Source organism: Rhinopithecus bieti, unplaced genomic scaffold, assembly GCF_001698545.2.
Source record: "Rhinopithecus bieti isolate Rb0 unplaced genomic scaffold, ASM169854v2 scaffold_33302, whole genome shotgun sequence".
NCBI lineage: Eukaryota > Metazoa > Chordata > Mammalia > Primates > Cercopithecidae > Rhinopithecus > Rhinopithecus bieti.
This window is the reverse complement of record NW_016814366.1, coordinates 1,055,677-1,076,017: the sequence shown is the minus strand read 5'-3', so window position 1 is coordinate 1,076,017 and position 20,341 is coordinate 1,055,677. Positions and strand designations below refer to the sequence as shown.

Sequence of the window (20,341 nt, the reverse complement as noted above, 5' to 3'; positions counted from 1 at the left end):
GAGACAGTAAACATGTTTACATAACTAGTTTACATTTAAAAAGAAAGATAAAGAAACAGGAACTTGGGTTCCTCACAGAGGTCAGAGAAGGGAGGGGTCAGACAGAACAGCAGACGATTGGGATCTGTGGGGAGGTCACTGTGGGGAGATGATTTTGGAGGTGGGTTTGCCAAAGGATGTTAATAAGATTTTTCCCCCTAATTGTTTGATGGGGAGCATTAGAATCCCCATATGATTTTGGAAGTCATGTTTATTTAAATCTCAAAGGATGAGTGATATCACCTTACTTTTGAGTTATAAATCATTAATATAATTCTAATATTCAACATATGCTTTGAAAACTGTGTTTTAGATTTTCCACTGAATTTGAAATAGGATTATTTTATAGTTGTATCTTGTCCTCTCCTACAAGTCAATTTTTAAGAATATATATCCTGGAAAAAGTAACTGCCCATAAGCAAACATGAGTGCAATTTCTGGTGCTCTCCTAAGTGTAATATCACAGGTATTTGTGCTACAGAACAAGAATAGGTACAAGGAAAGAAAACAAGCTTGACCAACATTTGAGAATCTACTACATGTTAAGTAGTAAGTCACACTACTTTAAAAAATCCACTTTATTGAAGTAGAGTTAATGTATACAATTCACTAATTTTACTGCACAGCCTTAATATACATACAATAGCGTCACCACTGCACTAATCATGATACAGAACATTTCTATCACCCCAGAAAGTTTACTCATGATCCTTTGTAGTCAATCCCTCCTGCCACTTCCCACCTCTGGCAATCAGTGACCTGCTTTCTGTTACAATAGTTTTGTCTCCTCTAATTTTTCATATAAATGGAATCATATATCATTAAGTCTTTTGTGTCTGGTTTCATTCACTTTCCATATTGCTTTTGGGATTCATCCATATTGTTTCATGTGTCAGTCATTTCTTCCTTTTCGTTGCTGAGTATGGACATTCCAGTTTGTCCATTCGTCAATTGATAGATATTTGGGTTGTTTCTAGATTTGAGCTATCATAAATAAAACTTTCATGAACATTTATGTGCAAATACTTATTTGGGCAGGTTTTCATTCTTCTTGGGTAAACATTTAGAGTAGCATCATTGGGTCACATGGTAAGTCTGGGTTTAATTTTATAATAAATTGCCAAACTGAGTGAGGAAGGAAGAAAGCAGTCAGGCAGTCAGTTAGGGTGGATCCTCCACTAATGTCTTTCAAACAAAAGAACAGCCTGCAAGCACTGATAAGGGAACTTGAACAGGGGGCCTTGCCTAAGATATGCCCACAGCTGCATAGGTAAGAAAGTCTACACAGGAGACTTGCCCAGACATATCTGCAATGGACAATTCCATCCTTTGACACATGCACAGTAAGGGAAACAAAGCCAATATGGAGTAACTCAAGCTAAGGGCTTGCATGCGCACTAGGAGGACTGGGTGGAGTGACCAGAAATTTGCTCCTTATGCAAATGAGACACCCAGCCCTCACTGGTTTCTTATAAAAGTCTCTGTATTCAACTGGGAAATGGCAAGCCTTTTTTGGGACCCCTTTCTGTGGCAGAGAGCTTTCTTTCTCTCTTTGACTTGTTAAACTTGCAGTGGCATGATCTTGGCTCACTGCAACATCCACCTCCTGGGTTCAAGCGATTCTTCTGCCCCAGCCTTCCAGGTAGCTGGGATTACAGGTGCATGCCACCACACCTGGCTAATTTTTTGTTTTTAGTAGATACGGGTTTTCACCATGTTGCTCAGGTTGGTCTCCAACTCCCAGCCTCAAGCAATCCACCCACCTCGGCCTCCCAAAGTGCTGGAATTACAGGCATGAGCAACCACACCTGGCCAGTTTTTAAATGTTAACCATCTTATTTATTTACTTATTTTAAAATGCATCATAAACTATTTATTTCAGTGAATGGAAGAGTTTGACAGCAACACACCTTTGAAAGCAAACATTGAGAATATGTTATCAGAGCATGTTTCTTTCTCCATTGAATGGTCACCATTTTACTGGGTATTCAGTAGTATCTCCTTGTGGTTTAGCATTTACCTAATGACTAATGATATTGAAAAATCTTGCTGGGTGCGGTGGCTCACACCTGTAATCCCAGCACTTTGGGAGGCTGAGGTGGGCGGATCACGAGGTCAAGAGATCGAGACCATCTTGACCAACATGGTGAAAACTCTGTCTCTATTAAAAATACAAAAATTTGCTGGGCGTGGTGGCGCGCACCTGTAGTCCCAGCTACTTGGAAGGCTGAGGCAGGAGAATTGCTTGAACCCGGGAGGCAGAGGTTGCAGTGAGCTGAGATTGCACCACTGCATTCCAGCCTGGGCGACAGAGAGAGACTCCATCTCCAAAAGAAAAATCTTTTCATGTACTTATTTACTACTCATATGGTGAATATTTTGGGCATTAAAAAAAATTTGAGGTTGTGTGTGGTGTCTCTTGCCTTTGGTCCCAGCACTTTGGCAGGCCTAGAGGAGTGGATCACTTGAGATCAGGAGTTCGAGACCAGCCTGGCCAATATGGCAAAACCCCATCTCCACTAAAAATACAAAAATTAGGTGTGGTGGTGTACACCTGTAATCCCAGCTGGTCAGGAGGCTGAGGCATGAGAATCACTTGAACCTGGGAGGTGGAGGTTGCAGTGAGCAGAGATGGCGCCAGTGCACTCCAGCCTGGGAGGCAGAGTGAGATTGTGTCTCAAAATAAATAAATAAGGCCGGGCGCAGTGGCTTACGCCTGTAATCCTAGCACTTTGGGAGGCCAAGGTGGGCAGATCACTTGAGGTCAGGAGTTCGAGACCAGCCTGGCCAACATGGTGAAACTCCGTCTCTACTAAAAATACAAAAATTAGCTGGGCACGGTGGCAGGTGCTGTAATCCCAGCTACTGGGAAGGCTGAGATGGCAGAATCGCTTGAATCTGGGAGGTGAAGGTTGCAATGAGCCAAGATCGCACCACTGCTCTCCAGCCTGGGCAACAGAATAAGACTTTTTCTCAAAAATAAATAAATAAATAATTTAAAATATGAACATTCATTAATTTTTTTTAAAAAATTGAGGGGATGACAGGGGTAGTGCCTCATGCTTGTAACCCCAGCACTTTGGAGGCTGAGGTGGGCGGATCACTTGAGTCCAGGAGTTGCCAGCCTGGGCAACATGGTGAAATGCCATCTCTGTGAAAAATAGAAAAACTAACCTGGCATGGTGGTGTGTCCCTGTAATCCCAGCTACTTAGGAGGCTGAGGTGGGAGAATTGCTTGAGCCCAGGAGGGAGAGGTTGCAGTGAGCTGAGATTGCACCACTGCACTCCAACCTGGGCAACAGAGTGAGACCCTGTCTCAAAAAAAAAAAGAAAATAGAATGAGCTGTTTGTCTTATTTTTGAGTTGTAAGAATTCTTTATATATTTAAGATACAAGTCCTTTATCAGATATATGTTTTGAAAATATTTTTTTCCCCAGTGTATAGCTTGACTTTTGATCCTTTTAATTTTTTTTTTTTTTAGACTGAGTCTCACTCTGTTGCCCAGGCTGGAGTGCAGTGGCGTGATCTCAGCTGACTGCAACCTCTGCCCCCTGGGTTCAAGTGATTCTCCTGCCTCAGCCTCCCAAGTAGCTGGGATTACAGGTGCCTGCCACCAAACCTTGCTAATTATTTTTTGCATTGTTAGTAGACACAGGGTTTCACCATCTTGGCTAGGCTGGTCTTGAACTCCTGACCTTGTGATTCACCTGCCTCGGCTTCCCAAAGTGCTAGGATTACAGGCATGAGCCACTGCACTCAGTCCAGCAGTTTTTTTTTTTTTTTTTTAGATGGAGTCTCACTCTGTCACCAGGCTGGAATGCAGTGACACAATCTCGGCTCACTACAACTTCCACCTCCCTGGTTCAAGCGATTCTCCTGCCTCAGCCTCCCGAGTACTGGGACTACAGGCGCGCGTCACCAAGCCCAGTTAATTTTCGTATTTTTAGTAGACAGGGTTTCACCATGTTAGCCAGGATGGTCTCAATCTCCTGACCTCGTGATCTGCCCAACTCAGCCTCCCAAAGTGCTGGGATTACAGGTGTGAGCCACCACGCCTGAAAAAAAATTTTTTATTTAATTATTTATTTTATATAGCGATAGGGTCTTGCTATGTTGGCTAGGCTAGTCTTGAACTTCTGGCCTAACGCAATCCTCCTGTCTTGGCCTCCCAAAGTGCTGGGATTACAGGCATGAGCCACTGTGCCCAGCCAACTTTTTATTCTTTTAATATTGTTTTTTGAAAGCAAAGGTTTTAAATGTTAAAGTTTAATTCATTGATTTTTTTAATAGTTAACAGTTTTTATGTTCTACCTAAGAAATCTTGGCTTAGTCCAAAGTCCCAAAATTAAAAACAAATTTTTTTGCAAGTTTTGTAATTTTATTTCTTATATTTAGAGGTCTGTGGCCCATTTTTATTAATTTTTGTGAATAGTGTGAGGTAGGGGTCAACATTCTTTTTTCATGCATATGGATATTCGATTATTCCAACACTATATTTTTTTTTCACACAGACTACTATCTACTACTTGCTGAGTGTTAAGCTGTACTTCTTAAAATTTGTGTTTCAAACATACAATAACTCTTTTACGCACCCCTTCTTTTAGGAAACTGGAAACACTGAACTCCAGGGAAGTGGGGACCAACTGTAGGAATTTGTGTGATTTTCTATGCCTATTTTCTATCAGTTGACATATACTCAATATATCACCTCATCAGAAGCAAGTTCAACTGACAATCTCCCATTTTCTGGATCAAAAATTGTATTAAGAACTTTGCTAAGCACTTAAGTTTGAGGGTATAAAATAAAATCAAGCCATAAGCATTTAGGAAGTCAACAAATCCATGATGGAACAAAGAGTACAGAAACTTCCTACCCATAGGCTCAGATGATGCACATATACCACAAACACAGGATGAAAATCCCCACATTTCTTGTGGCTGAAATCAGTGTGTAGAAAACTTAATTTTGTATCCCTAAGGAATGTTTAACTGCATTGGTCAATGTTTGTCAGGCTGTGGGAACACTTCTCTCCTACTTCTGCTAGTTCCTTACTTGTCAGAGAATCACCTCTAACGTAACTCACCCTGCATCTATCCAGGCTGTCACCCTTCTCTTTGGGAGGTGGAGTAACTTATTTGATAGATGGATTCAGAACATGCATAGGGATGAGGACTATAGTTTATTTGGGCTCTTAAACTCCAAAGGTCCAGACAAAATAGAATGCTAAAGATTGGTTTAATAAATATTTTAGTATTTAGTTGTAAGACATGTCTTCTCCAAGTCCACAAAGCATGAAATAGGCTTAAGGTACAGTCACAGATTTTTGTTTCTACATAATAACTTCCTATTAAAAGAATCAGGCAGCTCAAAATGGCTATTGAATTTGGATATTTAGAACTAGGACTAGCAACTTGTTAAATAATGGTTCTATTCTATTTTGAAGCAGAATTTATATTAAAAGACCTGTTGAGGTTTATTTTAGGTCTATGAATTTATTGATAAATAGTGTTTTTCAGCAAATGAACAATACTTAAAATAAACAAGCTTAAACTCTTATGATGCGATATCTTTACACCTCCTGAATGTGCTTTTTCCTTGTTGATATCAAAACCAAATGATGAGTTTAATGGTTCTTTGCATTGAAACCAAGTATTAGTTCTCATGATTCGGGTAATATTCTTTGTCTTAATGTCATATTCAAATTGCTTTGATCCACGGCTGAAATAGAAGAATCCTAGAGACAGAGAATCAGGATTAGTTATCTTTCATAACTATATAATACTTCCATACTTTTAAATTTTATAAAAGTGGAAAAAAATAACATTATGGAGAGCAAAGAAATTTGTGGAATCACATACATACATTTTAGTTTTCTACTGTCATGTGGGAAATCCTATTGTTTTTATTTCCCTAAGGAGGAAGTCAATGTTATAAAGTGTGAGTTTCAAGGGACTTTTTACCTTTCTAGCCAGACTGCGGTCTATGCCAGAGGTTCTCAAACAAGGCTTCAACAAAGTGTTTCAGCAAAGGGGAGAGGTCCCTGTGGATATGGCCTTGGTCTCTATATCCTCGTTTTCTTAGAGCTGTTCTACTTTGCTCTGTTTTAGGTTACGAGGTTCTGTGTTAGATTTCATTGTAGTAATAGATCGTGTCACTCAAAAATATTTCTAGACATCTGATTACTCCACGGTCTAGGTCATTGTCTTTGATGATAGAGTTGCTGAATTGTATGCATTACATTGCCTGAGGTTCTTTTAAAACTACAGGTTCCTAGGTATCACTCACAATTCTGCCTCAAATACTTTGTTTCACACACAAACCCCAAGCTATGTACATTAAGCTACATACATTAAAGTTTGAGAATCATTGTTTTGTTCATGTGCTTACTTTGTACACTTTAGGGGATATCTTTACTTATCAATGATGAGTAAAATGGATTTGGTACTTTTTACATAGATTTGAGATAGTATAACAGAGAGTATAATTCAGGATTTATGAATTCAGTTTGTGATAATGCTTGTGGGGTTAATGTTTATTATTGTATATACTTAAGAGTAGTAAAATTGCATTAAAATAGAAGCATTTAAGTTTTTGTGCTGTCTTTTTTCACAGTCAACACAGTCTCACAGCTATCCCAATCAGTGAGGCATCCATGCTTACCTTTGTACTGGAAAGCAGCATCAACACGGATACTGATTCCAGGAAAGTGTTTTACCACCCTCTGCGGGAACCCTTTGTCCATGGTTTGGGTCATTTCATCAAACCTGCATACAAGGATATGAAAGGATACCAGAGGATCTTTGGTTTGGGGAGCTTAATTTGTCTGCTATGCAACTTAGAGTCAAGCAGGGATGTGGGGAATACATAGGCCTAGTAGAGGAAAACTAATTGGATCTATAGTAAAAATATAGTAAAGATTATGTTTGGTTGAATCACTGATAGAATCTTCCAAACAAGAAATGATCAGGGAAAAAGGCCACAGCATTTGTTAGATTGGTGCTAGTCAGAGAAATTGTTACATCAGATTGAAGGCTGAGCTTGGAGCGTTCAAAAATTTTCACTAGATATGTTTGTGTCATTGGCAATTTGGTTGGGGTCATCAACTTTTTCTTTTATCTTATCTTTATTTTTGAAGTTGAAGGAAAGTCATTAGACTCATTGCAATCTCTTTCGGCTTGATAAATGTCATTCTCTGCCTTCATTATTCACTTTAAGAAGACTATGGGCTGGGTGTGGCGACCCATATCTGTAATCCCAGCACTTTGAGAGGCCAAAGCGGGTGGATCACTTGAGCCTAGGAGTTCAACACCAGACTGAGAATCATGGTGAAACCCCATCTCTACAAAAGTACAAAATTAGCCAGGTGTGGTGGCACATGCCTGTAGTCCCAGTTACTTGGGGGGTGCTGAGGCAGGAGGATCGCTTGAATGCGGGAAGTTGAGGCTGCAGGGAGCAGAGATTGCAGCACTGCACTCTAGCCTGGGAGACAGAGCAAGACTCCATCTCAAAAATAATAATAATAATAATAAATAGAAAGTATTATGGATTAATTTTATTTTTGTCTGTGTCAAAGTGATGCTATTGTGAATATTTTTCTCCATAATAAAACAAAGGGTCAATCGTCTATAAACTTACCTCCAGCACCAAATACCCACAAAGAAGTAGGTTTTTCTTGTGGTCTTATCACAGACGGCTGCATCTACTTTCTTCACACGTCCTGGAAAACCTAATGTATGGATGGATTTGGGATAATCTGGCAAGATAGCATATCCTCTGATCATCCAGAAGTTTTCATCTATTAAGAGAGAGAGTGATTGCTTAGAGATTTAATAATCTTATGTCCACATTCATTCTTACCACTTTCTTTAGCTGCTCATATTATTTATATTACACAAATAATACATACCGGTAAAAGTCAATAGTGTGCAGACCTTTGTCAATTGGTTTCATTGTATTGATTGCTTTTAATTGGCTAACTGTCAAAACAACCAAGTAAGCAATGCATATATGTATTAAAACAACACGTTGTACCCCATAAATATGTACAATTATTGTCAATTGAAATTTTTAAAATGAATTATGTTTGAACAAGTTCTGCTAAGTTTCAGCCTCCAAGTGCTCTCAAAGGCTAGTAATCTGATAACATCATATAAAAAGCGGGGTTGCTAGGTTAAACATAAAATGTCAGTTAAATTTGAATTTCAAGTGAACAATGACTAACTTTGGGTATAAATAAATACAAAATATTTTAATACACCAAAAAGTTATTTGTTGTTTATCTGAAATGTATAGTATCCTATATTTTTATTTGCCAAATCTGGCAATCTTAGTAGAAAGTGAACATTAAAGAGAGATTAATTACCTTTATTTGGCAGAAAAAGAGACTTTTTTAGTTCTTATCACACAGGTTTATTTTAGTCCCTGTGCAACTAGGACTGTGTTTATCTTCACAGCCACAGAGAATCCTGGTTTGTTATATTCTTTATGACAGGAACCTAAGATGAGGGCAAAAGCCCTGCGCATTGGCTCAGGCAGGAAGATTTTATTTCTTACACCAAAATACCCACTGGTTAGTTCAGGCAGCCAGAGGGAGAAGAGGAATCAGGATGGGCAAGGTTACCTTTGAAAACCAGAATCTTATCTCTGGGGTTCTCATATGCAGCTTGCAGATCAGCTGGCAGAGATGGCCAGAATGAAGCAATTAATTCAAACTCAACATCTGTGATATCATAATAGATCCTCCATAGGTGCCTGTGTTAAACAAAAAACACTTTACACATGCAGCCTATTTCCATGTCAATGAAAACTTCGCAATCTTACGCTTGCCTTTTATCTAATTGGTTGGTATCTTCCTTAAATAACTGAGATAATTAGCATAATTTTCCTCAGCAAATTTAGGTGGCTGTGAGTTCAGTTCAGTTTGGGACTCCCAAGTTCAGGACATGCCTTTGTGCCCACTCTCTTGGGTCCGTAGAGTGCAAACTCTTCATGGAATTCTTATTCTGAGTTCCGAGTGCTAAATGGTTTTGTTTTTGCCAAAGCAGCAACACCCAACATTTTAAGCCAACACCAAGCATTCCTAAGGAGAACTTTTTGAAGCAGATGCTCGCTGGAATGAAGAAATGTAATCATTGATGAGCCAAAACACTTCCTCAGTATTTCCCTTCTGGCTGCAAAATTCCCAGTCTATGAATGAGACGTTAAAAGTCCTTATATTCCATTTTCCTCCACATACACGCCACTTCTCTCTGACATTCATGATGGGTAGCCTTTCAGCCTCTGCTGATCAGAGAATGGTGGTGATAACATGGATCGTAACATGATATATTCATGGGTGAAAGGAGTCCAATTTTAAATACCTATATCTTTGTCAATGGTGTATGTCTTGATATTTTGCTATAAAAATATGGTCATGGTCTACATAACTGACACATCATACTGCAAGTTAAGTTCAATAAATTTTAGTGAGAGAAGGGATTTCCCACTACAGCTAACACTTTAATGATGCAACTTTAAGAAATGTTCGGTAAGGTGCTGACCCATATTTAACAACTGGCTCTCCAGGTGGGAAGAAGACATGACTTTAATCATTTGCTGATTTTCAGACATAAATACTCCAACCATGGCCAGTTTCAAGCTGCCTATGTGATGTGAACTGGTTTGCAAAATTCCTGAAAATGTAACAGTAGGCTCCTGTAATGGAGTGTAAGTTGGCTTCATTAGGCCGCTGGGATTGGTGGACTCTTCTGGCCAAGAAGTCACTGAAAGTAGACTCTATTTCCCCTTCTTATGCAATGGCAATTTAAAAAATTCCTTAAAGACTTTCAAAAATTTATCAAACAACTACAAGACACACGCATATGGTAAAGCATTCAAACAGTATGTTCAGCTATAAAATGAAGATAAAAGGCACACATTTTCATTAGCTCCATGACTACCTCTTTATCTTCAAATCCCTTGAAAAGAAAAATCTTCATAGGAACTTGAGGTGTTTCGGGAAATGAGTTTACCTGCCTTTAAAGAACATTACTTCTCTGCGGAAAGTGGTGATAGCATCAAAAGTCAACTCAGGGTCACAGGCATGGGGTATAGTGGGTTCCTTTGGCTTAGTAGGTACCTTAGGCAGACCTCCTTTGATGAGAAAAAAAAATACCACAATGGATTAAGAGGGCATGAAGAAATATGCCTACACAAGGGTCTTACGTAAGTGAATATTTGCTTCATGATAATATTTCAAGAAGTGATTTTCTTAACTTCCTTTCTGAAAAGCTTCCTATTTAGTTCACATATATTGAGATTTATAATTTTGCTCACCATAGATGGATTGGATTCCATTGATATCATCCTGAGAAAGTGGGTATTTTCTGGGATCCAGGGAGACATAATTTGGGAACATCAAGGCTGTTTGATCACTGGAGTGAGAGAGCCCCAGTGCATGACCAAATTCATGAGCAGCCACAAGAAACAAGTTGAATCCTTGATAACAACAGGGAAAACACGAGCACATGACTTAATAAAAAAGAGAATGGTTGCATCTAAGATTCGAAAGTAACTAAGGGGAATGAAATAAAGGCTTGCTATACAGCAGATAATTCTCATATGTACCACCATTTATCTGGGAAATATTTCAATACTAATAAAGTCATGTGTTGCTTAATGATGGGGATATGTTCTGAGAAATGCATCATTGTGCAAACATTATAGGTGCACTTACACAAACCTGGATGGCACAGCGCACTACACACCAAGGTTACATGGTATAGCCTCTTGCTCCCAGGTTACAAACCTGTATTGCACATTACTGTACTGAATATTATAGGTAATCATAGCACAATGGTAAGCAATTATTTAGCGCAATGGGAAGTATTTGTCTATCTAAACATACCTGAACATGGAGAAGGTACAGTAAAAATATGGTATAAAAGATAAAAAGTAGTACAGATACGTAGGACACTTACCGTGAATGGAGCTTGCAGGACTGGAAGTTGCTCTAGGTGAGTCAGTGAGTGAGTGAGTGGTGAGTGAATGTGAAAGCCTAGGACATTATGTAGACTGTATAAACACTGGACACTTAAGCTACACCAAATTAAAAATTATCTTTTTCTTCAATAATAACCTTCGCTTACCGTAACTTTTTTATTTTGTAATTTTTTTTTTGAGGCAGGGTCTTGCTGTGTTGCCCAGGCTGGAGTGGTGTGATCACAGCTCACTGCAGCCTCAAACTCCTAGGCTCAGGCAATCCTCCTGCCTCAGCCTCCTGAGCAGCTGGGACTACAGGTGCATGCCACCATGTCCAGCTAATTTTCTTATTTGTTTTTGTAGAGATGGGGAGCTCACTGTGTTGCCCAGGCTGATCTTGAACTCCTGGGCTAAAGCAATCCTCCAGCTTGGTCTTTCAGAGTGCTGGGATTACAGGTGTGAGCCACCACGCCTGGCCTAAACTTTTAAATTTTTAAAATTGTGGACATTTTTGTGACTTAGCTTAAAACACAAACTTGTTATACAGCTGTTCAAAATATTTCCTTCCTTCAATCAGGATCATCTGTATTACTGTCTTCCACCTCCACATCTTGTCCCACTGGAAAGTCTTCAGGGACAATAACATGCATGGAGCTGTTATCTCCTATGGTAACAATGACTTCTTCTGGAAGCCCTCCTGAAGGGCCTACCTGAGGCCGTTTTACAGTTACCTGTTTCTTTCTTTCTTTCTTTCTTTCTTTCTTTCTTTCTTTCTTTCTTTCTTTCTTTCTTTCTTTCTCTCTTTCTTTCTTCTTTCTTTCTTTCTCTCTCTCTCTCTCTTTCTTTTTTTTTTTTTAACAAGTAGGAGTATATTCTAAAATAACCATAAAAGGTATAGTACATTAAATACATAAACCAGTAACATGGTTGTTTAATATCAAGTATTATGTACTTCACACAATTGTATGTGCTGAACTTTTATATGACTGGCAGTACGGTAGGTTTGTTTATATCAGCATCACCACAAACATGTGAGTAACGTGTTGTGCTATGACATCACTAGGTGATAGGAAATTTTCAGCTCCATCATAATCGAATGGGACTACTGTCATATACATAGTCCATAGTTGACTGAAATATGATTAAATGGCACGTGACTTTAATTGGTATTAGTCACATCATGGAAAAATATAGCCTAGGATAAGCAAATGGCTTGAAACTGGTGTCTCAGAAATGGATAATATTTTTTAAAAAATAGAAGTCACCAGTTTGGGGTTGTTGCTAGACTATACTATATGTGAGCATGTTGCTCCTACTTTTATTCTTCAGAGGTTCTGTTTTGGCTATAGGATAAAGTCCAAACACCTTCACATGACCCTTCACAGTCTAGTCCCTGCCTTTTTTCAGCCTCATATTTTATTTTCGTATTCCGTGAGCTAACTATATTAAATCACTGGCATTTTTCTTCTGTGCCAGGTTCTTTCTAATCTCTATGTCTTCATACCTTCATCTCTTTGCTAAGAATATATCTCTTCTGCTTTCTCTGGGCTTAACTACCCTATTTATTCCCCAGGACTTCCCTCTAAAGTCATTTCCTTCATGTAACCCTTATCCCTCCAGCTCTTATCCAGGTTGAGTTAAATGCACGGCTCCGGCTTCCGCAGACTCAGCATTTGATTCTGTCATAGCCCGTAAGGACTGCATTGTTTATTTCTGTCACCCTGGGTACAGGAACCATGTCTTAATTATCTTTTATACCTAGAGACTGTGACTGCTTAATAACGATGAGTGGATGTCCAGGTGTTGTCTGAATGAAAAAATGGTTAGATGTGCTTCCTAGACATGACCATAGTGCCCTTTCCAGAAGTCTTACCAGGCATGTTAGAATTGCCTTTGTCTTTGTCCGCCTCTCCCACTAGTCTGTAAGGCTCTAAGTATAGGAGACCGCCCCCCTTGGGCCTGGCATGGTGGTTCACTCCTGTAATCCCAGCACTTTGGGAGGCCAAGGTGGGTGGATACCTTGAGCTCAGGAGTTCAAGAGCAGCCTGGGCAAAAAGGAGAAACCCCGTCTCTATTAAAGAAAAAAAAAAGTAGCTCGGTAAGGGGACCTGTGCCTGTGGTCCCAGCTATTTGGGAGGCTGAGGTAGGAGAATTGCTTGAGTCCGAGAGGCATAGGTTGCAGTGAGCCGAGATTGTGCCACTGCACTCCAGCCTGGGCGACAGAGTGAGACCTGGTCTCAAAAACTAAATAAATGATAAATAAATAAATAAATAAATAAAACAAAAAAAATAAAAAAAGTCCATCCCTGGATTTGCAACTAAGTGTATGGAGCCTAAGGGAAGCCTCAGCTTCCCTGATGGAAACTTGCCAAGTGATGTTTGCACTAAGCAAACATAAAAGGGCAAAGAATTATGTCATGGTCTTTGACACTTCTCTACTCTTGTCTTTGCTCCTGCCCCTTGCCTGGCTGGCTATGTCACTGTGTGTGCTTTTGGACAAGGAACTGGAAAAATGGATATTGGGAAAAATAATTCAAGCTCGGGTTTTCTAAATGAAGTCCAGACCTTTATTCTGGCTTTCAAGACCCTCTGCAATCTGAATCCTATTTGCCATTTCAGCCTTGTCTTCTACAATTCTATTCCTTATGTTGGATTGAACTATTCTGTTCAGAACACTCCTATTCACCCTCTTTACCCTACTTTGTCTTCTTAGTTCCTGCTGAGCCTCCAGTTCTCAGGTTTGACATAGCTTCCTCTGCTGACCTGTGGGTCTGGATTGGAATTTCTTCTGTGTGGACCTATTACATTGCCATAGTTTCCTTTATCTCAGTCTGATACTGCTGATTTTAGTTGCCATTTAATTGTCTGTGTGTCCCTTAGACTGTAAACCCCTGGAGGGCAGCTTCTGTGTCTTATATACTAGGGTATATTTCACTTCTATGAGAGAGCTTGAGTCATAGTGGATGTTCAACAAATGATCGTTGAGTGACTTTATTTACCAATGATTTGTAGAGTATTTCTCATGTGCCAACAGTGTTATCGGCCATATGACACTGTAGTAAAAGATGACAAAAGTCTCTGTCTCATGGAGACATGACTAAATAGATAAATTTGTGCATTATACATTCATAGCTTTGTAAATATTTTTTCTTATGTCTAGAATGTAATTCCACTCTAGTTATCATTATCATGGTCAATACTAATAATTGTCAACAGAATCTTTAATGTCAAGCATTTCTGAGTGTTCACTATGGACAACTGCTCTGAAAGGTGTTTTCACCTTTATTAACCTAGTTAGGGTAAGGGTAATTTATTTCACCCTCCTAAAAGAAGAGCATTATAATTATTTTACAGGCAAAGAAATAGAGAGTAAGAAAATTACTTGACTTGACCCGGGTCCCTCAGCTGGTAAATGGGAAGCCCTTAAAGGAACCAGTGTCTGCCAAGCTACAAACCATTGCTTTTTCTCTTTCCCAACACTGCATCTGTAGCAGTCTCTAAGGCCTGTTCAGTTGTCTGGTCCACACATGTCTGCCACACACACACTCACAATAGGCTTGGCACTGGCTTTGCCTTGAGAGACTCTCAGGAAAATCTCTGTATGTGCTTAAAGTCCTCTAACATCCCCATGCGATGACTCCGAGGAAGCAGCCTAATGGCATCATTGGCAGATGCTGTGTCTGTTGCACTTAAGCAAGTTACACCAAGACTTTTGCCACCCTTTCATAGAACAGAGCCTCCAAATTGCAATGAAAGAGGTGATCATATAGGCTATTGCTGAATTTCCTATTTTTAAAAATTACAATTTTATTGGAGATTATGTTTGCTTGATGTTTTTTGTTTCCATTGGAGAACAAGAAGATATTTTCCCCTTTAGTGTCAGTGAACTAAGAGTTATACAATTGGATCACAGAGGGCCCACAATTTCTACTCTGAGTGAATGTAGTAGTAAAGTAGTCAGAAGACAATCCTTTTTGGAACTGCTGCCTGGTTGCCCACCCAGAACTTGGTTGAGGACTGTATTTATCTCCTGCCTTGCTCAAGCAAGCCATACCAATGTGGAACCCAGATACACTGGACTTAAAAAAAAAATAACTTACCCCACTGCTTTAAGCCCTTTGGCAGAGGGCTTAAAGCAGTATGGGTAAGAGTAACTGCTACTTAGTATTGGATTTAAGAGACAAAAGGATAGTGAAATCTTTGATCTCTGCCTCTAGATATGAAAGTAAAGCCTGGCTGAGCAAGGGGAATCATTCTGATTTTGGCAAGTGCTAGGATATTTCCTGTAACTGTTTGATGAAACATATCCTCAGTGTCTTCAGACTAGTACCAAACAAATATTGAAACATGTCTCAGGAGAAGATACACAACAAGCTTGGTTCATTCCTCTCCTCTCTTGCTTGGGTGACAATGTTATCTTACCTCCTTCAATTTCTTGTCTGCTTGTGATAGTAAGTCATGTGGCAATGGCAGCAGCCAATCCTAGATTTTGCATGCTGCTGCCTGAACCTCAGCCAGTACTGACTTTCGCCCTTTTCACTGGCACTTGGAAGAACAGTTGCATCACCTGTTCTGACTGAGCAGTGAGTGGCCATGGACTATTTTGTGTCACAGGCTTTCAGTTTCACAGACAGTGCAAAGCTGACCTATACCGATTATCTGGAGATACATGGTCAGGAATGACCTGTATCCTTGTATACTATCCATCAGGACCACTACAACCTGTGCTTTCCTGTGACTCTGGAAGCTAGACACCAGACCCAAGGTGACTATTGCCAATGACAGAAAAAAAGAATGGGGGGCTCAAAAATCTACTGAGCTTACTCTTTTATTTGAGGCATACACTGCTACCTGTTAATATAGTATAGTTTGATATTTTTGTCAGAACAGTAGTAAAACACCTCGAATGCCAGGCAGACCCATTGAAAAAATAAACTTAACTTGGTTTGAAGAAATAAGTCAAATATAAGCATTAAGGTCTGATTCCTTTGTAGCTGGGCAAGAGTTAGAAAAGGAAGTTCATGCTTTGAAATAGAGCCTCTATGGGCTATGAATCCATACACTGTCCTTTAATTGCTAACTCAAAATTACCACCTCCCTAGAGTCTTCTTTCAATCCTCAAGCGACAGATGACTTCTACCACTGGTACAACACAAAACATATTCTGCCTTATATGGCACGTATGTGGGCTGGCCTTGTGTACCACACAGGATCATGAACCTCTGAAGGCTTACACTTTTCCAATACAACTTTGGGGTCCATAGGACACCTTGTATAGTTCTAGGCACACAGTGGCCCCTCGGACGTTATGGGTGTATGGATGAATGTATGAATAATGAAGAATGCTCTGATCATAATAGAATTAGCAAATTTATGAGGGTGTATTGAACACTTCCATCAATGTCATCTTGGAATATGGAAAATTGTGGGGACATTGGGAACTTTAGAGTTAAAAAGCGACTAGTTATTCTTTTCAGGGATTCTTTAGAGTAATAAAATTGTATTCATAAAGAAAATTAGACTCACCTGCTCCATCCTTGGTCCAGTTTTCATCCTCATCAAAATGAGTGTCACCACCCAGACCCGGACCAGGAGGAAAGGCATGGCCAAGCACTCCCAGGGGACCATCAAAATAGCGAGGACACCGACCATGGACTGAGACACAATTTGTGGGAGGAAAAAAGATCAGTTTCCTCAAAGCTCCTGAGATGAAAATAGCTTTGCTCTCTGTTGAAAACCCTACCTCGAGTCCTGAAGGCAATCATGATGTCTGCAATCCCCTTTGAAATCTTGGTGAATTGTAGTGGAGTAACTTTGCTCCACACTTCTAAACCTTCTTGGATAGCCTCATCCACAGCAGTTCGTGCCATATCTGGAGTATAGTTTATTATTCTTAAAAATTAACAAAAAGGTGTCAATTTCTGGTTTATTCATGCATGAATATACACATATAACTACAAAAAACATTTCTAGCTTATCAATAATGTGCTGCAGTAACTTTGGTGTGGTGCAATTATCTTATAGTTGCATAGCACTTTATTTAAATGAAATACTGTTACATATACTGTACAATTAAATTCCTTTATCTTCCCTATGAATCAGTAGGATTTTAACACTTCAACAAAGGAGGCTCAAAGAGGTTAAATGACTTCCCTAAGATCACATCCCTAGACAGCATTAATCTCATGTACGTGTTGGCTTGTATATGAAAGTATTATAAAGACATTCTTAAAAGAATTGAGAATCTTTTTTTTTTGATATGGCTTTTGGAAATTAGTCTTGTGCATGATGCCATATATGAAAGACTTTTTTTTTTTTTTTTTTTTTTGAGACAGTCTCACCACTATCCCCCAGCTGGAGTGCAGGTGGCGTGACCTCGCTCACTACAACCTCTGCTCCCATGTTCAATGATCTCCTTTTTACCCAGCCTCCTGATACTGGGACTACAGGGAAGCCACACGCCCGGCCTAATTTGTATTTTTAGTAGATGGGTTTGCCATGGTTGCCAGGCTGGGCTCAACTCCTGCTCAGTGATCGTGGCCTCATCAAAAACCCCTGCCCAAAGTGGATTACAGGCATGACCACTGCAACCATCCGTATATGAAGAATCTACATGAAGAACACAAGAATTGCTCAGGAAAAACTTTCTCTTGTTATTTCCCTATCTTCTAAACCATTTTATCTCAATCTAAGCACCGGTAAATAAAAGAACTATCAGAAAGGCTCTAGATGTGGTCAAGGTGACGGCCTCTGTCTCAGATCGAGGCATACCTCCTCCTCTTCCTGCCAATAGCCAGCCAGCCCCCTTTTCCCCTTGAGATTCTGAGGGAAACACCTTACCTTGCTCGGGTGGGGCCATCTGGAGATTGGCCACTATCCTCTCACACCACTTCTCTGAACATAAACCTGTTGTGTTCCAGGATCTCCCCATTTCCTTTCAGCACCCTTCATCATGCTGTCAAGGATCTGCAGCAGATGAATATTTGCCAGAGCTTAGATGATGTGGCAGAGTAGAGATAAGCATGTCGCTAAGCCAGAAAAGCGTGGAGCTCAGCCATGGTAAATAAACTTTTTGTTCAGTTTCCTCCTGTATTAATTTGTGGTAGCAGCAGAGCCTATACCAGGTTGTGGGAAGATACCATAAAGGGCCTATAGGCGTCACACAGGAAGGTGCCATCCAAATGAATGAATTACTTCTGTCCTCAAATTATCTTATGTTCCTTTGGATTAGTGAATGAGCTGACAGAACATACTGTAGGTAGTTGATTTCTCCACCCCAGGAAGGGTGTAGCCATACGGCCACATCAGGCACCCCACACCTGGTGTCTTCATGATCTCAAGGGGTGTTGAGTCCAGTTCCATCCTGTCAATCCAAAAAATGCCTTGCATTTCCCGAATTTTGTCATCTTACTCCCTGTCTTGCTTTGAACAAGATGAATCCCTTTCATTCAAGAGAGTAGAACTGGTGAGATATCCTGACAAAATAAGAAAAAAAAAAAAGAGCACAGACAAGGAGAGCAAATCCCCACTCAGGGATAAGAAAATTCCAAAATTTCTTTTTGGCATGGGGGGTGCGAGAATATGAGGAAAGAGAGAGAAGGAGGAAAGAAGGACACAAAGAGGAAAATAACAAGTCACTCTGCTCTTTCAATTTCCAAGACTTGGTTGACTTACGAGTGCCCAGAATTAGCCAAAGCACACAGCTCATAAACCTTCGTAGAAGAGAATGAAGCTTCGTCTATCTGTTAAATGATAACGTATCTTACATATTTTTGCTGTTACTTTCATTTTAGTGTTTCTTTGAAACAAATTCTAGAAGAAATAAGTGGTTATCCACTTTGCACATGTATTTGATTTAACCAAATATAAAAAGTTAACTGAACTGATTTTTAGAGGGAATCTGTAAAGCAATGTATTATTTTCATACAAATAGGGATTAGGGCTCCAAATTGTAGACTGGGTCCACCTGGTAGTCTTGGAATGCTTCTATAGCGATCTCCATGCCTTGCAGGGCTCTCTCCTTTCTCCTCTCACTGAACATCCCTTCATTTGTGACCATTGCTAAAAGTTGTAGCAGATCCTTTCCCCCTCCCTGGCCCAGCCCCCACCCCAACACAATTTCTTGATATCCTTAGAGCTAGACAAATTAAAAGCAGCTCCTTCTCACAAAAAAGTTCAGGACTCTTTTGCAGGAATGTGTTTTCTTTTTAAGTCCCAAGAGAATCAATAAAATAAGCTTTATATCAATAGTCATCGATATCATTTATTAAGACAGTACCTGAGCCAGTTGCATGTTTTCTTCATTTTCCATCATTCGGACTGTGGGAAATGCAGAAGAAAATGTTATAAAGAACAAAAATAGAAGCAGAAGGCGCTTCATTCCTCTTTTTCTTCAGCTGAAGCCGGTTCTGTTAGCAGAGAATTTAGAAAGTAATAGTGAGACGTGGCATGAATTGGCTTGTATCATCATTTAATTAATAACAGAAAAGGACACTTGCCATCAAGTGTGTCATGATTTGCTTTTTTTTTTTTTTTTTTTTGACTGAGCTGATTTTGTAATCTTGGTCTGCAGTTATTTAGTAAACACAGTTAGCACTTATTACTGAATTGAATAGACTGGGAAGTGAGCCTCCACATTATTTTTTTTCTTGCAAAGTTTTCTTTTGAAGGCAATCTCAAAATATCTTGGTAGGATGTTATCATAAAAAGACGAATCAGGAATCAGATTACCCTTATTAATTAAGGTAATCTTCAAATGTTTATTGAATTCCTACTGTTTCCTTGCCCCTGTGAATGCAATCTTGTTGGAGAATTCAGACACATGCAGAAATTAATGTAGTGGAAGCAAGTGGGCAAACACACAGTACAGATTATAAAGACTAAGAAGGGCCAAAGGCAGATCACTGCTTATGAGTGTGGCCTTGAGGTTTTACACAAGTTAAATACAGCCTGCACTGGGGCTTGCACTAGTGCTTGCTCTGGGTTTTGGAGAATGGGTAGAATTTGGTTTTACAGAGGAAGAAAGAAGGAGTGTGAGTGCAAAGAGGCCATGGGAAGGAGGTAACACAGGAGAAATGAGCCATAGGAAATCTGGTCTGACTGGAACAAAATCTATATGTAGACAGCTATGGAAGATGGGATGGAGGGTCTCATGGACAAGACAGCTGACTGGGAAGATGAAGAATCATAGAGGTCATGGATGATGAAAGCCAAAATTAACATCAGAAGTGAGAGTATAGTCAGTGAGAGCCTTTTGGATTAATTTTGATATATTCTTCTTTACTTGGGCTACTTTTAGATGAAGGAACACTATTACAGCAATGTCCTCCCTCACTTATCCT

At 39.7% G+C, this 20,341-nt stretch overlaps 1 protein-coding gene across 1 annotated transcript; it reads right to left on the bottom strand.

The window, feature by feature from the left end:
* Positions 1–5,533: 5,533 nt before the first annotated feature.
* Positions 5,534–19,380, bottom strand: MMP27 (matrix metallopeptidase 27). The gene is given in 12 exon segments (XM_017850097.1): positions 5,534–5,775; positions 6,702–6,805; positions 7,677–7,836; positions 8,662–8,792; positions 10,052–10,172; positions 10,356–10,517; positions 16,527–16,655; positions 16,744–16,892; positions 18,250–18,409; positions 18,412–18,447; positions 18,450–18,475; positions 19,274–19,380. Coding segments are annotated over 12 exon segments (1,527 nt in total).
* Between the last annotated feature and the right edge of the window lie 961 nt (positions 19,381–20,341).